This window comes from Staurois parvus, unplaced genomic scaffold (assembly GCF_062004578.1).
Source record: "Staurois parvus isolate SC_StPar_1 unplaced genomic scaffold, SC_StPar_1.0 ptg000299l, whole genome shotgun sequence".
Taxonomy (NCBI): Eukaryota; Metazoa; Chordata; class Amphibia; order Anura; family Ranidae; genus Staurois; species Staurois parvus.
In genome coordinates, this window is record NW_028318095.1 from 24,494,994 (window position 1) to 24,518,319 (window position 23,326).

The 23,326-nt window shown below is 40.8% G+C and overlaps 1 protein-coding gene across 3 annotated transcripts in view; it reads left to right on the forward strand.

Annotated features, from left to right (window-relative positions):
* Window positions 1–819: 819 nt before the first annotated feature.
* The window catches only part of GOSR1 (golgi SNAP receptor complex member 1), a 147,789-nt gene continuing 125,282 nt past the window's right edge, over window positions 820–23,326 (forward strand). For 2 of the 3 annotated variants that reach the window (XM_089683054.1, XM_089683056.1), the window contains exons 1-3: window positions 820–893; window positions 15,749–15,869; window positions 22,003–22,090. In XM_089683054.1, the coding sequence (XP_089539180.1) occupies window positions 863–893; window positions 15,749–15,869; window positions 22,003–22,090 (240 nt within the window). In that variant the 5' untranslated portion in view covers window positions 820–862. The remainder of the gene's footprint in view (window positions 894–15,748; window positions 15,870–22,002; window positions 22,091–23,326) is intronic. The other variant, XM_089683055.1, reaches the window with a different exon arrangement.

Sequence of the window (23,326 nt, forward strand, 5' to 3'; positions counted from 1 at the left end):
ACTCCCAGGGTCACAAAGGTCACACTTGCAACTTGGCTCTGGCAGAAGGGCCCCACCTGGGAGTCATGGCACATGTCAGTGACACCAAGTCAGTTCCCACAATGTCAGAATGTTCGCCGCTGTCCTGCAAGCCTGCTATAAGTCGCTGATCTCCGCCATTACTAGAAATATTAATTTAAAAAAAAAAATCAAAATTTCCTCTATCTTTACCGACATTTGTAAACGCTATAATTTTCACGTAAACCAATTAATTTACACATATTGGGATTTTTTTACCAAAGACGTTGCAGAATACATTTTGACCTAAATTTATGATGAAATTAGATTTTTTTAAATTTTTTTACTGTATATGTTTTATAGCAAAAAGTCAAAAATACTGTTTTTTTCTGAAAATTGTCGGCCTTTTTTTTACAGCGTAAAAAAAATTAAAAACACACAGGCAATCAAATACTATTGAAAAAAGCTCAATTCGTGGGGAAAAAAGGACGTAAATGTCATTTTGGTGCAGCGTTGCATGACTGCGCAATTGTCATTTAAAATAACGCAGTGCTGTAATGCAAAAAATGGCCTGGTCAGGAAGGGAGGTAAATCCTCTGGAGGGCAAGTGGTTAAAATCCCTGCAATGTACATAGATCACCCAGAGGGGAATGTTTTTTTCTCAACAAAAGTGGAATTACTCTAGGATGCCTTAGGCTACATTATTGAGAAAACTGAGAGGCAGTTCAAGAAAAGTGTCACAAGGTGTCGCTGTGCTGCATCCCCTCAGCTGAGCTGTGCACTGTACGTCATAGGGTCTCTCTAGCTGCTTCCAGTCTCCTCTCTATCGCTGACTCGCCGGACTGGGTGACGTTGGACAACAAAGATGGCGGCGGGAAGCAGCAACTATTGGGAAGGTGAGGAGCGGTACGGAGGAGAGGCTGTGGCCGGTATACCGTGGAATGGCAGGCTGGTGGAGTGCGGCTGCTCGGTCCCGGCCTCTGGCCTCTCTCTGTAGATGGGAATGAGTGGAGAGGGAGCTGGAATGGGCCTGAATAGAACAGCTGAGGCAACCTGTGACTGTCTGCCCAGCTGGGGGAAGTGAGAGCTCCTGTGTGCCCCACCAGCCTCTGCCAAGGCCTGACAGGAGTGTGAGTGTCAGCTGTCCCTGGGGTTTGGTCTCTGGGAATGTACTGGTAGTTGGTGAACACAAACTCCATCAGATCCCTCTTTGTATGAATGATGAGAGGGATCTGTATTGATTACAGGTACTTCTATAGTGCTGACCATCTACACAGCACTATACGTAGTCACATCAGTCCCTGCCCTCCAGGAGCTCACAGTCTAATGTCCCTATCACACGTACTAGGGCCAGTACACACAGGAGCCGATTAACCTGCTGACATGTCTTTGGCGAGTGGGAGGAAACTGGAGTACCCGGAGGAAACCCGCACAGGGAGAACATGCAAACTCCATGCAGATGGTGTCCTGGCTGGTTTTGACTCGAGGATTCTGGTGCTGCAAGGCAGGAATACTGACTAATAAGCCACTGTGCTCTTTAGTACAGAAAGTAGCGGTCCTGGAATGCCCCTGGTTGTCGGAAACCCTACATTCCTGTTTGGCTGTTTCAGTTCTATATAAATGTGTATAAAGGTTCTCTGATCTTGTTACAGCACAGATATAAAGCGGAGCTAAACCCATCTATTTAAATCGTATGTATAGAAAATCAGCAAGCGCTTGAAAATCATACAGCAGCAAAATGCACTAAAAAGGAACCTGTGACCTTCAAAATAGCAAATGTAACAGGAGTGCAGCGCTATAAAATCATATAATACAAATGATAAAGTACATGAAGTGCATGTGAATCCAAGAATTATATGTGAATCCTAAAATATCAGATAAAATCTGTACGCATAGAATAAACTGATGTGTGATCTGTAAATGATAAATATCAATAAACAATAAATAAATGTCCCATATAAGTGCGAATAGTCTTTAAATGTGGAATAATTCTTGTGCTTAAAATGATGAATTCTGTATTCCAATAAAGGTAAAACTCATATGAGCAATGATTCGGTGAAGTGCGGAAGGTCCGGTGGCCATCTTTGATTTCAGCTGGTCAGTGATCTTTTCAGCAAGCTCTGCAATTGTTATGCTATCTCATGGATGACATGTCTTTTACCTAATAAATTACCTAAATGATACCACACTATGGGCACCCTTCTTTCTGGTTCTGTAATGAGCAATTAAATCCACAGAATCCCGGGTGACATCAGACTATAAGCAGCCCCAGTATCCAGAGGAGAGATTTCCTTACCAGGCTATACATCCATTCCACCTTAAAGGGGACCCCTGGCAGACTTCATCATAAATTATACATTGCGTATTTTAAATGCGCATCTGATGAGTGTGCATTTTTACTACCTTCCACACTTCACCGACTCATTGCTCATATGAGTTTTACCTGTATTGGAATACAGAATTCCTCGTTTTAAACACAAGAATTATTCCAAATTTAAAGACTATTTGCACTTATATGGGACATTTACTTATTGTTTATTGATATTATTTCCAGATCACTCATAAGTTTCTTTGATGTGTACCGATTTTATTTGATATCATTTTAAGATTCACATATAATTCTTGGATTCACATGCACTTGGCACCTTATGTAATTTATCATTTGTATTATATGATTTTATAGCACTGCACTCCTCTGTTACATATGCTATCAATTTAAATGTTTGCCAAAACAGTTACATTTAGGGCCAGTTCACACTACATGTAGTCCAGTGCATTTTTTTTTCTGCATCAAAAATGTATTGATAGTAGGTTTCATGGTTTCCAATAGCATAGTTCACACCAATGTGGTCCGTTCCAGTGCATTCCAGTTCCTGAAAAAAAAGTAGAGCATGCTGCATTTTTTCTGCAGTGAACTGTACTGGAACTCAGTAAAGTGCAGTAAAAACGCACCCGATCTTATTTGTAGAAAAAGGGAAAAAAATAAACTGAAACGCACTAAAAACACGCATACTGAAATTAATTTGGACTGCGTTTCTGTAGTGTGAACCGGCCCTTAAAGTGATTGTAAAGGTAATTTTTTTTTTTTTTTATTAAAATAATACACGTCATACTTGCTCTGTTGAATGGTTTTGCACAGAGCTGACCCAAACCTCCTCTTTTGGGGTCCCCCGCCGGTGCTGTCTGCTCCTTCTCTTTCTGCCCCCATAGCAAACTTCTTGCTATGGGGGCAGACGTATTTGAGCCGGGCCGTGTTTGTCTATTAACCACTTTCCCGATGCCTTATAGCAGAAATACTGCTACAGGGTGGCAGGGATGCGCAAAATCACATGTATATATACGTGATTTTGCATTTTCGGGTAGGGGCAGCTCGCCTCCATTGGTGGCATCACCTGGTGATCACTGGGTCCCCGACCCGTGATTCCCCGCCGCCACCCGATGATTGTCGTGTGTCTCCCACGGGGGAGAGACCTGTATGTAAACAATACAGATCTCACCCCTGTCAGCTCCTGCACACTACTTTGTATTGCTCTGCATAGCAAAGCAATGTGCTTACACAGTAAAACACAACACAGCACACAGTTAACCCTTTGCTCACCCCAGATGTTAACGCCTTCCTGCCCAGTGTCATTAGTACAGTGTCAGTGGTTTATATTAGCACTGATCACTGTATTGATGTCACTGGGGATGTTGGTGACAGTCAGTTCCCCCCCAGTGTTAGAATGCCTGCCGCAGTCCTGCTATTATCGCCGCCATTACTAGCATTATAAAAAAAAAAATTCCAGTATCTATACCGTCATTTGTAGATGCTATAACGTTCACGTAAACAAATTAATTTGCACGTATTGGGATTTTTGTTTTAGCAAAGACATGTAGCAGAATATATTTTGGCCTAAATATATGACGAAATTTGATTTTTTTTTTAATTTTACTGGACATGTTTAATAGCAAAAAGTCAATAATGTTTTTTTTTCTCAAAATTGTCTTTTTTTTTTTTTTTTTTATAGCGCAAAAAATAAAAAACGCACGTGTTCAAATACCACCAAAAGAAAGCTTTGTTTGTGGGAAAGAAAGGACATAAATTTAATTCCACGCAATTGTCAGTTAACCTCCCTGACGGTATTCCCGAGTGTAGCTCGGGGTAAAGTTTCAGTACCACAAGCGGTAACCCCGAGCTACACTCAGGCTTACCATGCGGCGCTGTCCGGGATCCCTCGATCACTTACCTTGTCCTGCGCTCCCGCGATGTCCCTCCTGCAGTGTCCCCGGCAATGTAATCCGGCGGATGCCGGCATCTGTCATCTGGGTTCCGTCCCCTGTGAGCGTCGGGACGTACGGGGAACGGAACGGCGGGAAATTAAAAAGTGACATTCACTAAATACACTAAAATCACATAGTATTCCATTACTGTATCAAACCATTTCACATACATTTTGTCCCGAGTGCTTTGTCCTGTGCCCTGCCTGCATTTTTACTGTTCTTTCTGCCTGGAAACTGAGAAATGTCCATGGCGTCCAAAAAGCGTCCCTTTAGGTCAAAAACGGTTTTAGACCAGCTAGAGAACAGCGATAATAAATCAGAACCACTTGCAGAATTGAGTGATAATGATTCGTGGGGAAATTCCTCATCAGACACTAAAAACTATTTTGCGACTTTGCTCAGTGATGTGCGAACTAGGCGCTATATTTCAAATTTCAGTGTTTTTGGTTTGATTATATTATTGAATTAAATTTATTATTATTGTATTATTTTTTATGATTATTTATTAAATTGTAATTTATGATTTTGTGTTTCAAGTTTTATCCTACCCGGGATGTTTATTAGACTCTTGTTCGGACAGATTTCAGTGAGTTATTCCTAAAAATTACAGGCCTACTATAAAAAAAATACATATTTCCATGCAAAAAAATGTACCGCTTTGAGCACAGAAATATGGACATAATCAGACCGCTAGGGAGGTTAAAGTAACGCTGCACCATATTGCAAAAAATGGCCTGGTCAGGAAGGGGGTAAATCCTCTGGAGGGCAAGTGGTTAAGGGTATTCTAATGCAGCGTTTCGGTGGTAATGATGTTTGAGGAGATTGTAGCCGTATTAGTGCATTTGCGATAGAAACAATTGAGTACTGTCCGTGATACTTTTTTTATTTGCACTAACATACAATTTTGAGGACAAGCTTTCGGGGAATGTCCCCTTCTTCAAGGTCTAAGCAGTACTACTCACAAAGTTAGCAGAATGTTAAAAGAGATGAAAGAAAAAAAAAAGAAAAAAGGAGGCTAGAGATAAGATGCAGTCAAAGCGAGGAAGGGGGGGATACTACACTCACACAGAGGGAGTCAAGCTACAGCTAATAGTCATCTTGAGAGAAAATATCACTGTTGATTTGTGTTTCCTTTGTGATTAGGTTGGTTAACTGCTTCTTTATGCGGCTATATGCAGTATCTTCCATTTTGTTTGAGTTGATTGTAGCCGTATTAGTGCATTTGCGACAGAAACAATTGAGTACTGTCCGTGATACTTTTTTGATTTGCACTAACATACAATTTTGAGGACATCTTATCTCTAGCCTCCTTTGTTTTTCTTTTTTTTTTTTTTCTTTTCTTTCATCTCTTCTAACATTCTGCCAACTTTGTGAGTAGTACTGCTTAGACCTTGAAGAAGGGGACATTCCCCGAAAGCTTGTCCTCAAAATTGTATGTTAGTGCAAATAAAAAAAAGTATCACGGACAGTACTCAATTGTTTCGGTGGTAATGATAAAATTGATATAATTAAGTAAACAGATTCAAAATCTTAATCCAAAGGATTAGATCCCAACTATTACCAACTATTACAACATATTGCACCTCAGGTAATAGAGCCAAGCAGCTTACCAGATGGATATGACCCTCAAATTATAGAGTTGTCATAAAGGCCTGATATCGCCATAGAAAGCCTGGCTCCACATCAGTCACCAAAAGTGTCCTCTCAGAACTTTGGCCAGATACCGTCACTCCAAAAGCAGTATTGAAAAGAACCCCTTTTGCCAAAAGATAGCATGATGATCCTTGATTTCTTCCTTCTGGTAATTTTCCTGCTCAGTTGTGGCCTGCTTGGGTGAGTTGGAAGACCGCAATCTTGATATCTGCATCTGTTTTTTACTTTAAAAACTTGTCTTAATTATATGGATTTTATCATTACCCATGGAGTGCTGCATTAGAATACCCTTTATGTTAATCAGGTTTATGCTGGCTGCTTTAGGGTGGTTTATCTAAGTGCAGTGAATACTTTTGTAGTTTTTGCATGTCTATTGACACACACAGTATTGCCCAACCCCCTGCTCACTGGACTTGATTGACAGCAGCAGGAGACAATGGCTTCCGATGTTGCCTATGAGGAGAGAGAGAAGCACTGCTGCTCTTGGACACAACTCTGGATCAAGATCAGGTCCAGGTAAGTATTTGAGGGGGCTGGGAGGAGATGAACATGGAAGGTTTTTCACCTTAAGAATAGGTTCACTTTTTAAAAAATAATAAATGAACATTTTTTGCAGGTGAAAAAAATGTACATTTATTTTTTTTTGTAAGGAGTTTGCAGAGCATCGCACCCATGATCAGCAGATCACAGGTGCAAGGTCAGGCTCCGTATGGGCAGGCAATTACTTAAGAGCAGGAAGATCAATGAACCACCAGAGTGCTCACCAGGGTCCTCGTAGTTTATTGAGAACTACAAGCTGTCAGCCACTTGTAGACTATTCTTTTACAGGAAATAATGAATGATGCGACCGTGTGGGTGGAGCCCCGCACGGCCAAGCTGTTTTCAATAGTGACAGCAGGTGCAGGGAGAAGATCCCCCGCCCGCTGCGACAGGAACGGGGGATCGAGGGGAGAAAGTGCAGATGCTGGAATATGTTACATGTTCCACCCTAAAAACAGATAGAACATGTAATATGTTCCAAAGGGGAACTAATCCTTTAATGTAGAGACTGTATTAGGGTAAAAAACCCCATAAAACTTTAGCCTTTAGAACCACTTTAAAGCAGAGCTAAACTCCACAATACGTATCTTTCCTTCAACCATCTAAGGTATCTCGCTGGTGCCTTTTACCCGGCCACGTCTAGGTGCCAGGCGGCAGCCATTTTCAGTGGCTGATGTGCAAAAATGCAAACTTGGCTGTGCTTGTGCAGCTTTTTGTGCATTCCCAAGCAAGCTGTGAGCAGGTAGGCAGGAATGTTTCTTTTATTGCTGAAGACATTTTCTCTTCTTCAATAAAGAGCCTGCCTGCTCGCAGTTGTTGAAAGCGAGACTTTAGTATCACTTTATTAGGCATGTCATGAATTATAACTGTCACAGTTGTTTGCTCTAAACTCAACAATGTAGCCATCAAATGGCTGGTGTCATAGCTGGCCAAATGCACAGCAGAATGGCTATTGCAGATAAAAATAAGGGGTTAAGATGGCATCTTCTTTGGCTGGAAAGGATTTGAGGGTGTAGTTCCACTGTAAGTTCACCTTTAGTAACATGTCAAATGTTACACTCATATTTAGGGTGTAACATGTTACTAACTGAGCAGATCCCTGCAACCCCCCCCCCCCCTTCCCCGAGTCCCTGTCCTGTTGTGATAGCGGGACAGTGAGCTTTCCCACGCACTTGCTGTTATAGTTTTTAAAAAAACGTGGCTGTGCTGGGCTCCGGCCACATCATTCATTCACAGAGTTCTCTGAATGGGAGATCTACAACTGCTATCAGCCATTGCGGCTGACAGCTTGTAGTTCCCAATCAACTACCAGAGCTCTGTTGAGCTCTCTAGGTAGTTCATTAATGTTTCTTGTCATTCAGTAACTCTCTGCCCATACGAGGTTTGGGCAGACACCTACACTGACAGTCTGCAGGATCCTGAGATTGCACCCACGATCTGCTGATGCTTTACAGATTCCTAATACAAATAATAATACATGCACATTTTTTACCTGCAATAAGGTGTGCGTTTATTATTTTTTTAAAAAAGAGGTGAACTTATCCTTTAAAGTGTAACTAAACTCACCACAAGGTCCCTTGCTGGTGCTGGCATCTTCTTCCTGACTTCTTCCAGATGCCTGTCTTTAGCCATCTTTATTGCCCAGTGTGGGATGATGCACTCCAGTGCATGCCCAGGAGTTTAGTCATCCTAATGCATAGGCACTGTGCCAGAATGTAAATTGAGCTGCACATACGCAGCACGGTATACATTCTAGAGAACACTGCGAGCAGGCAAGTAGGTTCATTTTATTTCAAGAGAGACATTATAGGTCTTTTCTGTAATAAAGAGCCTGCCTGCTCTTAGCCTACTGAGCTGTCAGCACTCCTGCAATACAGTTCTTCTGTAAAGGTGAACTAACACTTTAATGATAGTAACCACCCGTGCTGTAACCACCCATCAATGTCAAATACAAAATAACATCTGTAGAGTTCTTTTACAGGAATAGTTGACAAGAAACTTTTGTTAACAGCAGATTTTGAATCTTTGGGGTGCTGAGTTTTATTTTACAGTAAGACATGCACAATTATGTAAATCTATGTTCAAGGAGACACCCACCACCATCATTCCAGCATGCTGTGGCTAAGTTTAGAAATGATTAACAATTAATAGTCAGCCTTAAAGTGGACCTGAACTTCAAACATTAAGATTTTTTTTATCTCATCAGAAACTTCTAGATGTGGTAAAGTGTTTGTAAATGCAAAGCCAGTAAAACCAATGAAAGCTTGCCTGGCATCATCACTAAGGATTTCAACCTATTTTCTTTCATTAAAATTCTTTGCAATTATGTTTTTCTTGGAGCCATTATGTACAGTCACGTGACTGCTTGGTCCCCTCTTTTATTTGGAGGGCTGGAGACTGCATGAGAGACTTGGGAGCAATGTCTGTCACAGATGATTTGGTTTGCACGTAAATGGAAGGGGGTCTGCTATGCTAAGGGAGAGGTTTATGGGAAGGCTGGAGGAGTATTTAAACTAGGATTGAGGGGGGAGGGAGAATTAGATTATAACGGGGTAGACAGATCAGACAGGGGTCAGTACTTATTGGTGGCTGGAATGGGGAAAGAGGGGGGAAGACTATGGCAGATAAGCAGGTTCCCATGTTACAAACCACCAGTGGAATTGGTACCATTTGTATGAAAATAAAAAATCTGCAAAATACGTGTGAACAAGGTGTCAACAGATTAAAGTGTTTGTTCACCAATGCCAGAAGTCTGCCAAGCAAAATAGGTGAGTTGGAAGCTTTGGTGCATGAAGAGAACTATGATTTAATTGGTATTGCTGAATCTTGGCTTCATTCTTCACATGACTGGGCCATTAATATTCCTGGTTATGTTCTCTTTCGGAGAGACAGGGTAAATAGGAAAGGTGGTGGTGTCTGTCTCTGTAAGAAGTGATCTCAGAGTGAGTGTGAAAGATGACCTAGTTGATGGAGAGTGTGATGAGCCTGAAGTATTATGGGTGGAACTGCACGTGGGGGTGCGTACTACAAAGGTATTCATTGGAGTTTGTTATAGGCCTCCCAGAGTTAATGAGGAAGTGGAGACTCAGCTTCTTGCACAAATTGAAAGGGCTGCAAGGGCTGGGATAATAATAATAATGGGGGATTTTAACTACTTGGAAATTGACTGGAGTAATGGTACTGCAGGATCAGTTAAAGGGCAAAAATTTTTAAACCTACTACAGGACAATTTTATGGTATAGTTCATAGAAGCCACAGCTAGGAATGATGCTCTGCTGGACCTGGTAATCTCAAACCATGCAGAGCTTATTACAAATGTCCATATAAAAGAACATCTGGGTAGCAGTGACCATAAAATGATTTCATTTATTGCTAGCTGTAAACAGAAAGCACATACGAGAAAAATAAAACCGCTCAATTTTAAGAGAGCTAATTTTCCAAGTCTGAGAGCTGCTGTCCAAGACTTAGACTGGGAGGGAATATTGGCATCGATGAACACAACACAGAGATGGGAGTTCTTCAAAAAGACTGTATGTGAACACACTGCAAAATATATTCCCATGGGCAACAAGTTTAAAAGGCTAAAAACCAAACCTATGTGTATTATGACCAAAGTTAAAAAAGCTATAGATAATAAGAAAAGAGCTTTTATTAAATATAAAAATGAAGGAACGCTATCATCGTTTAAACATTACAAAGAATATAACAGAATATGCAAAAAGGAAATAAAGGCCGCAAAAATTGAAAACAAACGACAGATTGCAAAAGATAGCAGGACCAACCCCAAAAAATTCTTCAAATATATTAACAGTAAAAAGGTCCAGTCCGAGCATGTAGGTCCTTTACAAAATAATCTAGAGTGGGTGACTGGGGACAAAGAGAAGACAAATTTATTAAATACCTTCTTCAGCTCTATGTATACAAAGGAGCATGGGGGGAGCTCTTGTCCATAATGGGTATGGTATTGACTCCGCTCCAGATGATCCACATTGGCTCACAATTGATATGATACAAAAATATTTAGACAGTATGAAGGTGAATAAAGCACCTGGATCAGATGGCATACACCCACGGGTCCTTAAAATATTGAGCTCTGTCATTTCAAAGCCATTGTTTCTCATTTTTAGGGACTCTTTAATGACTGGCATAGTACCACTGGATTGGCGTAAGGCCAATGTGGTGCCAATATTTAAAAAGGGGTCAAAATCTTTACCAAGTAATTATAGACCTGTTAGTTTAACTTCTATAATTGGGAAGATACTGGAGAGTTTAATAAAAGACCACATAGACGAGTTCTTGCTGGAAAAAAATATTTTAAGCAACGGACAGCTTGGATTTATGAAAGACAAGTTGTCAAACAAATCTGATTTCTTTTTATGAGGAGGTGAGCAAAAACTTGTACAGAGGAGTGGCGGTGGACGTGGTATACTTGGATTTTGCAAAAGCGTTTGACACAGTTCCCCACACACGGCTAATGTGTAAGGTAAAGTCTATCGGCTTGGAAAAATCCGTATGTAAATGGATAGAAAACTGGCTAAAAGATCGTATTCAGAGAGTAGTGGTTAATGATTCATACTCTGAATGGTCTGGGGTTGTCAGTGGTGTACCCCAGGGTTCAGTGTTGGGACCCTTACTTTTTAATATATTTATAAACGATATAGGCTCTGGGATTAACAATGCCATTTCAGTCTTTGCAGATGACACCAAGCTGTGCAGTGGAATAACGTCCTCACAGGATGTCTCCAACTTACTAGCCGACCTCAATGCAGTTTAATTGGGCAACTATATGGCAAATGAAGTTTAATGTTGATAAATGTAAGGTGATGCACTTGGGGGGCTAAGAATATGCATGCATCATACATACTAGGGGGGGTACAACTGGGGGAATCAATGGTGGAGAAGGATCTGGGAGTTCTGGTAGATCATAAGCTTAATAATGGCATGCAATGCCAAGCTGCAGTTTCTAAAGGGAGCAAAATCCTCTCTTGTATTAAAAGAGGTATAGACTCCAGAGAGAGAGATATCATATTACCCCTGTACAAATCATTAGTAAGACCTCATCTGAAATTCGCAGTTCAGTTTAGGCTACCAATTCACAAAGAGAACATTGGGGAACTGGAGAAAGTACAGAGAAGGGCAACCAAACTGATACGAGGCATGGAGGAGCTCAGCTATGAGGACAAATTAGAGGAACTGAATTTATTCTCTCTTGAGAAGAGGAGATTAAGGGGGGATATGATCAATATGTATAAATACATCAGTGGTTCATATAGTGAACTCGGTGTAGAGTTATTCACCCTTAGGTCATCACAGAGCACAAGGGGGCACTCTTTACATCTGGAGGAAAAGAAATGTAATCTTCAAACACAGAAAGGTTTCTTCACAGTGAGAGCTGTGAAAATGTGGAATAGACTCCCTCAAGAGTTGGTTCTGGCCAGCTCAGTGGATTGCTTCAAAAAAGGCCTGGATTATTTCTTGGATACACAGAATATAACTGGATACTAACATTTATAGGTAAAGTTGATCCAGGTAATATCAGATTGCCTCTCGGGATCAGGAAGGAATTTTTTTTCCCTGCAGGAGCAAATTGGATCATGCTTTGCTGTTGTTTTTTTTTGCCTTCTTCTGGATCAACTGTGGGTATAGGATTATAACTTTTTTTTTTTAATGGTTGAACTGGATGGACATTTGTCTTTTTTTAGCCAGACTAACTATGTAACTATGTAGTGGTGAGGGATGGACTGTGTGACAGGAGAAGCCACTGTCAAACACCCTTATCTGTACCTGTTAGACTCTCTGCTGCCTATGTCACCAGCGGCACTGCCTGACAAGGTGGGTATGAGTGTTTGATGTGACAAATCACAGCAAGGCAGAGGTGGTGCCCAGCCACTTTAGTGAGGAGAGTAAGCAGTAGACATCTGGAGCATGTGTACACTGTAGAGGTTAGATGAATCCGCAAATCAATGTTACTGGCAGGATCCAAAAATAAAAAGTGCACCATGATATCCACTTATTGTATTTTTGGAAGGCTTCCTGAATCTTTAATTGTGACTAAGCAGTACTCTGATATTTTACCTTTTGTTTGGAAATCCTCCTGAAAATAGCAGTGCACTTCCTGGTATGTGAATGTGCCTAGACACTTTATAGCCTCATAGCTGTATATCTGCAGTGTGGGATCTAGGGCACTGCTGTCTCTTATTGCTAGTCTCATGAGGTTTGGTGAAGTCACTATTGTGCTGCTCCCTTTTTCCTTTGCTGGAGGCTCCGACATATGGAAGGAAAGATCTGCCCTATCTAGGCGGCTCACTCCAGGCAGAGATACAGTGCAGAAAAAGTCATGGTTAGAAGGTAACGCGGTAAAGATCAACTGTAGAGAGATGACTGGCAATACAGCTTTCAGAGTTTAGTTCATCCTTATAAGGCAAGTTTTTGTTTTTTGTTGTTTTTAAATAACAAATGTGTCATATTTACCTGCTCTGTGCAGTGGTTGTGCACAGAGCAGCCCCAACCATCCTCTTCTTAGGTCCCCTGCGGGCGCTCCTAGCCCCTCCCTCCTTCCGAGTGCCCCCATAGCAAGCAAATTGTTCTGGGGGCACCCAAGCAGGCTCGATCCTGAGCCACTGCCCTGTGTCTCCATTCACACACACAGCTGCGGCTCGGCCCTTCCCCTTCTCTCTCCTCATTGGTCCCTGGCTCGGCCAAAGAGTAGGGAGAGTCCCCAGAAAGCTGAGGCTGGCTCTCGTGCACATCGCTGGATCACGATGGGGCTCAAGTAAGTATTGGGGGGGCTGCTGCGCACAGTTTTTTTTCACATTTATGCACAGAATACATGAAGGTTCAAAAAAAAAATTTGAGCCTTTACAACCACTGTAAAGGATAAGTTCACCTTTGGGAACATTTTACATGTTCTACCTGTTTTAGGGTGGAACGTGTAACTGCTGCCCATCCCTCCCTCCCTGTGACAGCTCTTCCCACACGGCCGCGTCATTCATTCACAAAGTTCTATGAATGAATGAACTACAAGTACCAACATCCTTTGCCGATGTCTGCACCAACATCCTTTTCACATGTCTGTAGTTCTCATGAACTATCGCAGCCCTCTTGAGCGCTGTGGTAGTTCATTCAGTCTTCCTGTCAGTGTTAAACTGTCTGCTCCTACGAGGTACGAGCACACAGATTAACCGCTTGCCCACCACCCTATAGCAGAAGTACTGCTACGGGGCGGCAGGGCTGCGCAAAATCACGTATGTATACTTGATTTGCATTTTCGGGTAGGGATTGCGCGCCACAAAGACATGTAGCAGAATACATTTTGGCCTAAATTTATGAAGAAATCAAATTTTTCCAAAAAACATTTTTATTGGATATGTTTTATAGCAAAAGTCAAAAATAGTTATTTTTTTATTCACAATTGTTGGTCTCTTCTTGTTTATAGCGCAGAAAATAAAAACTGCAAAGGTGATCAAATACCACCGAAAGAAAGCTCCATTTGTGGAAAAAAAGGACATAAATTTAATTTATGTACAGCATTCCATGACCTCGCAATTGTCAGTTAAAGTATCGCAGTGCTGTATCGCAAAAAATGGCCTGATCAGGAAAGGAGGTAAATCCTCTGGAGGGCAAGTGGTTATACTGACAGGTTGATGGAGACCTGCATGGCACCAGCGATCTGCTGATCACTGGTTCGATGCTTTAGAGCAAGGGTTCTAAACTCAATTTCATCATGGGCCGCATCAGCATTATGGTTACCCTCATTGGGCCGGTTGTAAGACTAGATGTCCACCCCTCACCCCCCTATTATATCAGATGTCAAGAGTCCCCCACCCTCCCTTACATCACAGTGCACTCTCCTTAACCTATGCCGCTGCTGGGAAACAAAAAGTGCAGGGTCTTGAGGAGGACCCGAGGAGGGCGGGGGTCAGCTGCCAGAGTTTGCCAGATGCTGAGACCAGGAGAGGAAGAGAACAGGGAGTGCTGTGGATCTGTGGGAGGAGTTTTGTCCTCCTCTCTGCTACCAGCTGCTGAGACGAGGTGGGGGCAGAGACAATGGTGGGGTGCTGCAGCTGTAGGAGAGAGGTGCAAAGGCCACATAAAATTAGCTGGAGGGCCACATTTGGCCCACCGGCCTTGTGTTTGACACATGCCTAGTCAGTAGTAGTTTCTTTGTTATGAATATTTTATACCTGGGATCAAATGAGCTTGTTACCTGACCTGTGTTAAGTTTGAAGCATGATGTTGTTTATGAAATGTATTGTTTGCCATAGGAAACAACTATGTGTTCTTTTTTTCCTTTTCCATGCATGAATGCTGTGTTCTGTTCCTGAGATACAAAGCCTTTCTCTCACTGTTGGTGCTGAATGACTGGGAAATGCCTCCCATTGTATTCTGGCCTCAGCAGACATGAAAGACAAAATGTAATAGGCTCTTGACTGGTTTCCCATTTGATGAGATATGTCTGTGAAGGTTCTAATTTATCATGTTTTAGCTAGCAGTAGTCAGATGCAACTGTTCTTCTCTAATGTTGAAGTATTACAGAATAAGTCCTGTTCAATATAACAAACTACCACTAGCAACTTTAGTGACATGTACTCAGACTCCTGGGCCAGGTGCTTGGAAACTGCAATTTCTTAGCTACGGAAAGAGCACTTTTGTGTGCAGATATGCCTTGGTGATCCCCGCAATGGCCAATGGCCACCTGGTTCAGGTATTGCCTACCATATCCCACTGTGTGCACTCTTTATTTCTGCTGCGGTTCTGCTTTAACCCTTCATTGTAGTCAGAGTTTACGCTAAATACACATTTGGTAGGAATACATTTTGAAGCATTTGCGATTCTGTTCAGACATTCTAGCAGTTCATTTACCTGTGCCTCACTGCATAGAAAGATTTGACATCACTGCTTGCAACTTCCTGTGGAACCTGTTTTCTACAGTTACAACAGTTTTTGCCACAAGACAACAAAAGAATAGAGGTCACCAGCTGTGGTGTTCCCTCATGTACTTGGGTGGGTGCATTTGTTGATAATCTGGAGACATAGCCGAGTGGACGGAAATTTGACAGCCTGGGATATTCTATATAAGTTTAATGTACTTTAATGACAAAATCGTGTCTGGTCTGCATTAAAAATCCTGCCTGTGTGTGTTTGTTTTTTTTAAAGTTAAGATATCACATCTAAGAATTAATAAACTGCAATATAATATGTTTTTGGATTTAATATCACTTTAATGTTACTGTGCTGCAGTCACAAAAACTGTTTAGTCTGTGGATATGTAATTTATGGTTATTATTGTTCTCAACAGATCTGAGGAAACAGGCCAGGCAACTGGAGAATGAGCTCGACCTAAAATTAGTTTCTTTTAGCAAACTTTGCACAAGCTACAGCCACAGCAACTCCAGAGAGGGAAGACGCGACAGGTATAGGTACTAGCCACTTTATTTTCTTTTATTGTCATTTCTGGGATTTTTTTTTTTTTTACAGACCAATGTCAAACTACATAGAACCTGTATTTTTTTTCAGCTCAATGCACTTAGCATATCAAAGTTTTTGGTGTTCTTCAATATAAAGCTCATTATTAATTGTAAAGTATATAAATGATTCTCTTGCTAGCCTCTTTTTCCTGTTAGGGACTCTGATGATCAAATTTGTGCGCCTCTGCATCAATTCCAAGGTTGGCCCACCTGTAGCTGCCATTTTCTTATATTGGTTTACTATGCAATTTTGACATTTCTTTCTGAAAATCTAGTTTCCTTGCCTTAATGCTGATATGTTAGATTTAAAGCAACAATTTGTAGGAAAAAAAGGCCTTTGCAGGAGAGATTACGTATCTATCCTGCATGTAGCAAGTCTTAACTTTGCTGTCTCCAAGAACAACAGCAGCTGAAAAATCTTCAGCACCCAGCACATCCAGTGGTGTACAGCTGGTCTTCCACATTGATCTGTTGTTTTGCTTGCCAGCTGCTACTTCACTGCAGGACTTCGACTCCCCTGCCCACCAAAGAAATCGGTATTACGTTTTTTTTTGTGCAAGACATTTTTTAGAATTTTTTTTTTTCCAGAGCAAGCATATTAGTCAGTATTTCTAGCTTTGCTTACTGAATGCTTGTTCGCAGTAAGTGTCTCAATGCATTGGGGCAGGTGACAATTGAATTTATTCAGGGCAGGCCAACAGTAGCAGCCTACATAATCCTATAAATACAGGTTTCCAATAAACAACTATAATCTGTGCATGAACTTTGAGTTTGGTCTGGAATTGAGTTGAGTTTGGCCTGAAAAAAAGCGCCACTTTCTGGTATGTGAGTGTGCCTAGGCACTCCTGTACTAACAGCCTAATGTGAGATTTAGGCACTGGTGTCACTTAAGGGTCCTTTCACACTGCTCTCTTGAATAAAATGCTGTAAATACACATTTTTGAAGCATTTTCTGGTTGCCTGACTGCCAGCATGCTCCAGTGAACCATGGACATGTCACTTAAAACACGCACCAAAAACACAAACGCGTTTTCCATTCATTTAATTGGAGAAATGCTTTCTTGGTGCGCTTTCAAAAAGTGCACTAAAAATGCAGCATGCAGGACTTTTCAAAACGCACCACAACAGCAGCGCACTGGTGTGAAGAGTTCCTTAGGATTTAAATGGAAATATTGTGTTTTTCTTGCGCATTTAGCAAGGTAAAAGCACAGCAAAAACACATAAATGTGAAAGGGAGCCAACTGTCTCATGAGGTTTGAAGTGTGATTTGTTGATGTCCCTACTGTGCTGCTTACCACAGGCAATTCTGATGACAAGTCCTTTGCCCTTTACCTGCTTTTTTTGGCACAGCTTTCAGAGTTAAAGCGGAGCTCCACCCAAAAGTGGAAGCTCCGCTTATCTGCCTCCCCCTCTCCCCTGCCACATTTGGCAACTTTTGGAGTAACGGGGGGAGTAGTGGGTACCTGGTTTTGACTGGTACCCACTTTTACTTCTGGCTCTGTTCTCCTCCCAGCTCTGTTGACCCCCCCATCAGCATTCTGGGAAACTCAACAGGCCCTAGAGGATTGTGGCCCGTTCAAAAAGCACAGCGCGCTTTGCACATGCGCATTAGGAAGATGGCTGTGACTGCAGGTTTCCCTTAGTCAAGCACCCGACAGCCGATTGGCTTGGGGTGAGGACACCTCTGGATGCCTGGGCAGGTAAGTGCTCTAATCAGTGCTTGTTCACACTGGAATGCAGTGCAGGAGAGCCACGTACCTGTGTGGCTTCCTGCACTTCATTCCGAATGCAGTGCCCTTGCGATCTTCTGCGGGGGTCATGTAAAGTTAATGACACCCCAAAACGTGGGTCGCAAACGCATTGTGTTTGCCTGCACCAAACAGCGTGGTACAAAATGCATTTAAAAAAGTAGTGTTTAAATAAAGGCATGAAATCGCACTGCATAGACCCGCATATTAATCACACAGGAACGCACAGTGCATTCCTTTGCAATTCATATCAGGGCATAGTGTGAACTGTCCCTAAAAGTCATCAGCTACAGTATTTGTAGCTGCTGACTTTTAATTTATTTTTTTTTGTGGGTGGGGGCCAGAACTCCGCTTTAAGTTCCTCTTTAAAAGTTAAAGAAAATGCATAAAAAGTAACTGTGATGCTATTGACAGTTCAGTCATTTACTAATTGTTCTACACAGAAATCAGCATAAATATTCCCCAGAGCAATTTTGAAATTTAATATGCTATCTCCATACCATACATTTGTAATGTTTGTGGGATAATTTCAGTGAATAAATTGTAAAAAACGCTGAACAATAATAAACTTTCTTAGTTATAGAAATCAGTTCAGCAAATTACCTTTTGACAATGAAAAAGTTCCTAATAGATCCTTGTTCTGCATAACATCTTTGTATGGAGATGATAGAAGAAGATTTAGAAGACATCCTGTGCATAGTAGTTTGACCTGGTACACCTAACATTTTACACATTAACACCACCAGGAAATTTATATTAACAGATATTACACAGAAGATCTTTAATAATTCACTTTCTGTGCTACTAATAAATTAAACAGACATGAGCTTCACCTTTTGATATTAGAATCACTAATCTTATATCTAATTTGTAATAATATATATATATATATATATATATATATATATCTATCCCTTTCCCTAATCATTTTTAAATCTGCCTTGGATTTATGGTAAGAATCGTTTTAAGAAAAGGGTGTGTTTGACGTGATTTTTTTTTTTTCTTTTTTTTTGTGTGTGTTGTATCAGTTTTAGCACGCTGTTTTTATGGATAATGACAGTCTTTAAAAATGCATCACTATAAATGTATGCAATATCATACCTAATCACAAAATGAGCTATTAGAGCTATGGTCATATTGCATGATGCAATAAATCTCTATATAATTTGCTGGGTTAGTTTCCACTTGCTTTATGACACCAAAAATGTATCTAGCCACACCAGTTTTGTTAAAAACTTGTATTCGCTTTAGAAAGCTTGATCATCAACCTAATGTAAAAGCCTCCCCAATGCCATAGATAAAAAAGCCCTCTTTTAAAGTGTTACTAAACCCAGGACCCTGCATTTACTATTTCCAGTCTTCTACAGTAAACAGAGCATGGAAATGCAATTATTTTAGTAAATATAAACTGCTAAATACCTTTCCTCATCAGCAGTTAGAGCAGTCTTGTAGCTTCTATCAGTGTCCAGCAGAGCACTGGTTACAGGTTGTAAGTTTTCATTTTGCTTTAGGAGGATGCAGAACTCCTGACCTCTGCATGGACATTTCTGATTGGCCCTGTGCTGATCACATGCACTCCCCAAGAAAAAAAAAAACTTCTAGCAATACACACCAAACTGAGCATGTGCAGCTTGACCCCAAGGCTCTGTTCTATCAGCAGCTGGATTGGGGACAGTAAAAGAAGGGAGGATCAGTGACGACAGGATCAAACATCCTTTTTACACAATCGGGAGGATTAACCCCTTAGGTTCCTCATTGAGTATAACAAGTATGCTTTACTGCATATACAGACTGATTTTCCTGTTGTGGATTTAGTAACACTTTAAGTGTATGCCTTGACAAAATAAAATTTAAAAAGTGTGCACTATGTCGCTGCAATACATGCACTTTTTTCCATGTTTTGTCTCATTAAATAATGTAATTGCAAAAAAAAAAAAATCGATCTGCAGAAATCCAAGCACCTTTGGCAGTCAAAGGCTTGTCTTATTAAACCGGGATATTTTCTGTCCTGTTGGACATCTCCCCTTTGAATAAGTCCAATCCTTTCCTGTACTGTGAAGTTGATGCAAGCATCTAAAAATGGTATGTGTTCAGTGCTGTTAGCTTGGGCAAGGATCATAGTAGGCTGTGGCACTAGAATAACTAGAAAGTTGCTAGAAGGGCAGATACTTTCCTGACATCATGGTCATTTTATGAAGGTATTCCTTAAAATGAAACTTCAGTGAAAAATGTAATTTTGTTTTGATGGGGGGGTAGCCGGTATGTAGGTTTCACAGGTACCCGCTCCCCACTTCAGCCAAGATGAATATACCACAAGTTCCTCCCCTCCCTCCCTGCCCACAACGTTCTGAGACACATCACAGTTCCCAGAATGCTGCAGGACCATTCATATTATGCAGCGTGGCTCGAGCATATACAGTGGGGAGATCAGAATATGATAAAGTGCTTCAGCAAATGTATATTAACGTGACTTAGTGTATACAATTATCATGCAAAACACATATATAAGTGCATATAAAGTGCCAAAAAAATTAACATATAATCCACATATGTAAATATCATTAGTGTCACTGTGATGTGACCGACCAAGTGATAAGTGAAAAATAGTCCACAATATCCCAGTGGGTTAGGTGATTGGAAAATCAAAGGGATTCCAGCAGTATAATCTGAGGGTGATAGTATCCAAAACTGATAAAAGATTGCACACTCACTGAATGCACAATCAGTATGCGCATGTAAGGTTAGCTCAGGAACTCGCTCCAGGATAGGGTCAGGTTATCTGTTGTCCTCTGCCTGCTCAGCTATGGCTCTGGTCTCCTAGTGTGTGGCTCTGTGGGTAGTGAGAAGCTCAATAGCGTGATATTGCTTCCAATAAGATGGATTTATTAATCCATTTGTCTAAATTTTTTTTTTTTTCAGAACATAAGATGGAACTCTAGTTACCTTTTTACATGTTAACCTATTAATTCCTGCATGCTTAGCTGTTTAGGAAACTCAACAGCTCAGGCTTAAATTTACACATTTAATTGGTCAAAGGAGTGACTTTTTCTCCTCCTTGCTCCCCCCCCCCCAATACTTGTTCTGTTCATCGGGCTATGCAGACATTTAGAAAGAAATCTGCTTGTTAAAAAACCCACCAGTGTCCAAGGGCACCCTGTATTAGATTTTTATTTGCAATAATAAGATTTTAAATAAATGAAACTTACCCTAAAACTTGCGCTAAAAATGTAAAAATAAAATTTAACCAAATGCATTAGAAACAGGATGTGTTATGGCAGAGTAGAACGTTTTCACAGACATGTTCTTTATGAGATCAGTTCAGTGACTTACAATTTTGAAATCATAGCCCTGTTCTATTAGCCCTGCTGAGACAGACTACTTGATGGAGGAGGTGTTGCTATAAGAACTAAAAGAACTGCTATAAGAACTATCGGTGGCAGCATCTCTCTCAAAACTATAGATATGAGATATTTGGAAGCAGACTACAGCTACACTTCAGCCAATCAATCTGGAAAGTGACTGAACAGGCAATCACATTGTTTCTTCTGAGAAGAGACAGTAATGGAGGTATCTGGTCACTTTCCCTTTCCCCTGCACAGAAAGCATACTTTTGGGACCTGTGGGTACAAATTTTTAAGAAAAAAGTTCATGTCTGTACATCTGGTCACATGCTAATATCTAAGGCCAGTTCAACCATTGTTTATCAATAATGGCTTGCACATTGAACCTTGCGTTCTAGCCTTGCCTTCAGTCTTGCATTGATGCACAAGGTCTTCTGTAATGAAATTGATTACTCTGATTTCACTGCATGCTCTGTGCTTTTCTCAGTGTACATTAGAAGCTGCAGCAATGCACAGCCTTCCTCCTTTCCTGAATGAAGAACATCCAGAATCATCTAAATCTTTCCTCCCCATCCTAACTTCTCAAAAGAGCCAGCCCACTGTTTGCATCAGGTCTGAGGGTTCCTGAGAGGAGTACTGAGGCCGGGTGCTGAGATTGCATGGTACCACAGTACATTTAACCCGGTTACAGTACATTATTAAAAATAGCGCATGCATTATCTTTGGTGCAATCCAGTGCGTTTTCAGCCCATTCAAATGAATAAGCTGAAAATTACATCACACAGAATTGCACAGGAACACGGAGTGCGTTTCTGTCCAGTGTGAACTCGCACTTAATCGCTAAAAAGTCAGTACAGCTAATGTAGCACTTTCCAGAAGAACCAGAAGTTTTGGTATGAAGTATAGATTCAAGAATATTACAAAGATATATTTCATAAAGACTGACATCTGTTTGAATCAAGGGAAAAATTTATTTTTATTTTTATTTTCATCCAGTTCAGACACAACACCACTCCTAAATGGATCAAGTCAAGATCACATGTTTGAAACAATGGCAGTTGAAATTGAACAGCTCCTGGCAAAGGTATTTATGCTTCTTTATAGGTGTCTGTTGTGTGATTTAAAATGAAACTAAACCCACCAATTTAACAGTTTAAAAATAAATGTTTTGAAATTCTTTATCAGACATGTTTTCTGCAGTGTTTTCATTTACACTCTGCCTAAATGTACTTGCTACAAACAAGGCGTCCCTCCGGTGATAACTCACTATTGTGCTTATGTCAGCTTTTAACTGGTCTTTCAAGCCTCCCAATGGCTAGTGTGATAGCCAGTCACATGTGCAATACCATGGCTACTGCAGATCTAAATAGAGGTTAAAGCTGGCCATAGATGGATAGCATTTCAAACAATTTGTTTGAGAAGTCCTGGGCAGGCCATAAATGACACGGTTTTCTTTCCTGCAACCACAGGTTGCAGGAAAGAACATCGTTCGTTTACCCTTCAACACAGTATCGGTGGGGGAATCCCTCCCACAGAACTATTTTCTCCCAGCAGGGGGAGCCATCGCTGCCGGAAGAACAAAGTGATTACTGCTAGCGGCTATAATAGCCCCTAGCAATATTTGCATGCAAAATCTGACATGCTGGTTATACAACAATCGACTTGGGTACGATAAGCCTGCCCATAGATGGTTTGAGTCATGACCAGTCCCTGCTGAACCGGCCGAAATTTCAACCATCTACTATATTTGAATATCATTTGAAAGATTTCATTTGGGGGATATCTGTACTGTTCTGACATTCTTGGACCTCAAGAAATTAGATTGACTGTTAGTACTTCAGGATTGATCAATATTCAGATCTATACCATAGTTTGTGAACAGAAACAAAGAAAAACGTTTTTTTTTTATTAATTTTTGTTCTTTTTTTGTTAATTTAGCAAAAAATAAAAACCCCAGTGTTGATTAAATACCACCAAAAGAAAGCTCTAGTTGTGTGAAGAAAATAATTAAAGTTTAGTTTGGGTACAATGTTGTATGACCACGCAATTGTCATTCAAAGTGTGAGAGCGCTGACACCTGAAAAATGGCCTGGGCAGGAAGAGGGTAAAAGTGCCCAGTATGGAAACGGTTAAAACATTCTTTTCCTAAGAATATTTGTTTGACATTCTACCCATCTATGGCCATCTTAAGATGGTATTCTCCTTGGCACATAGAAGGATGGGAGGGTTTTACGAGTGGAAACCTATAATGCAGAGAATGCATAAAGGTAAACAATGATTTGACTTTAGAACTGCTTTAAATGCAGTGCTCTTCAAGGTA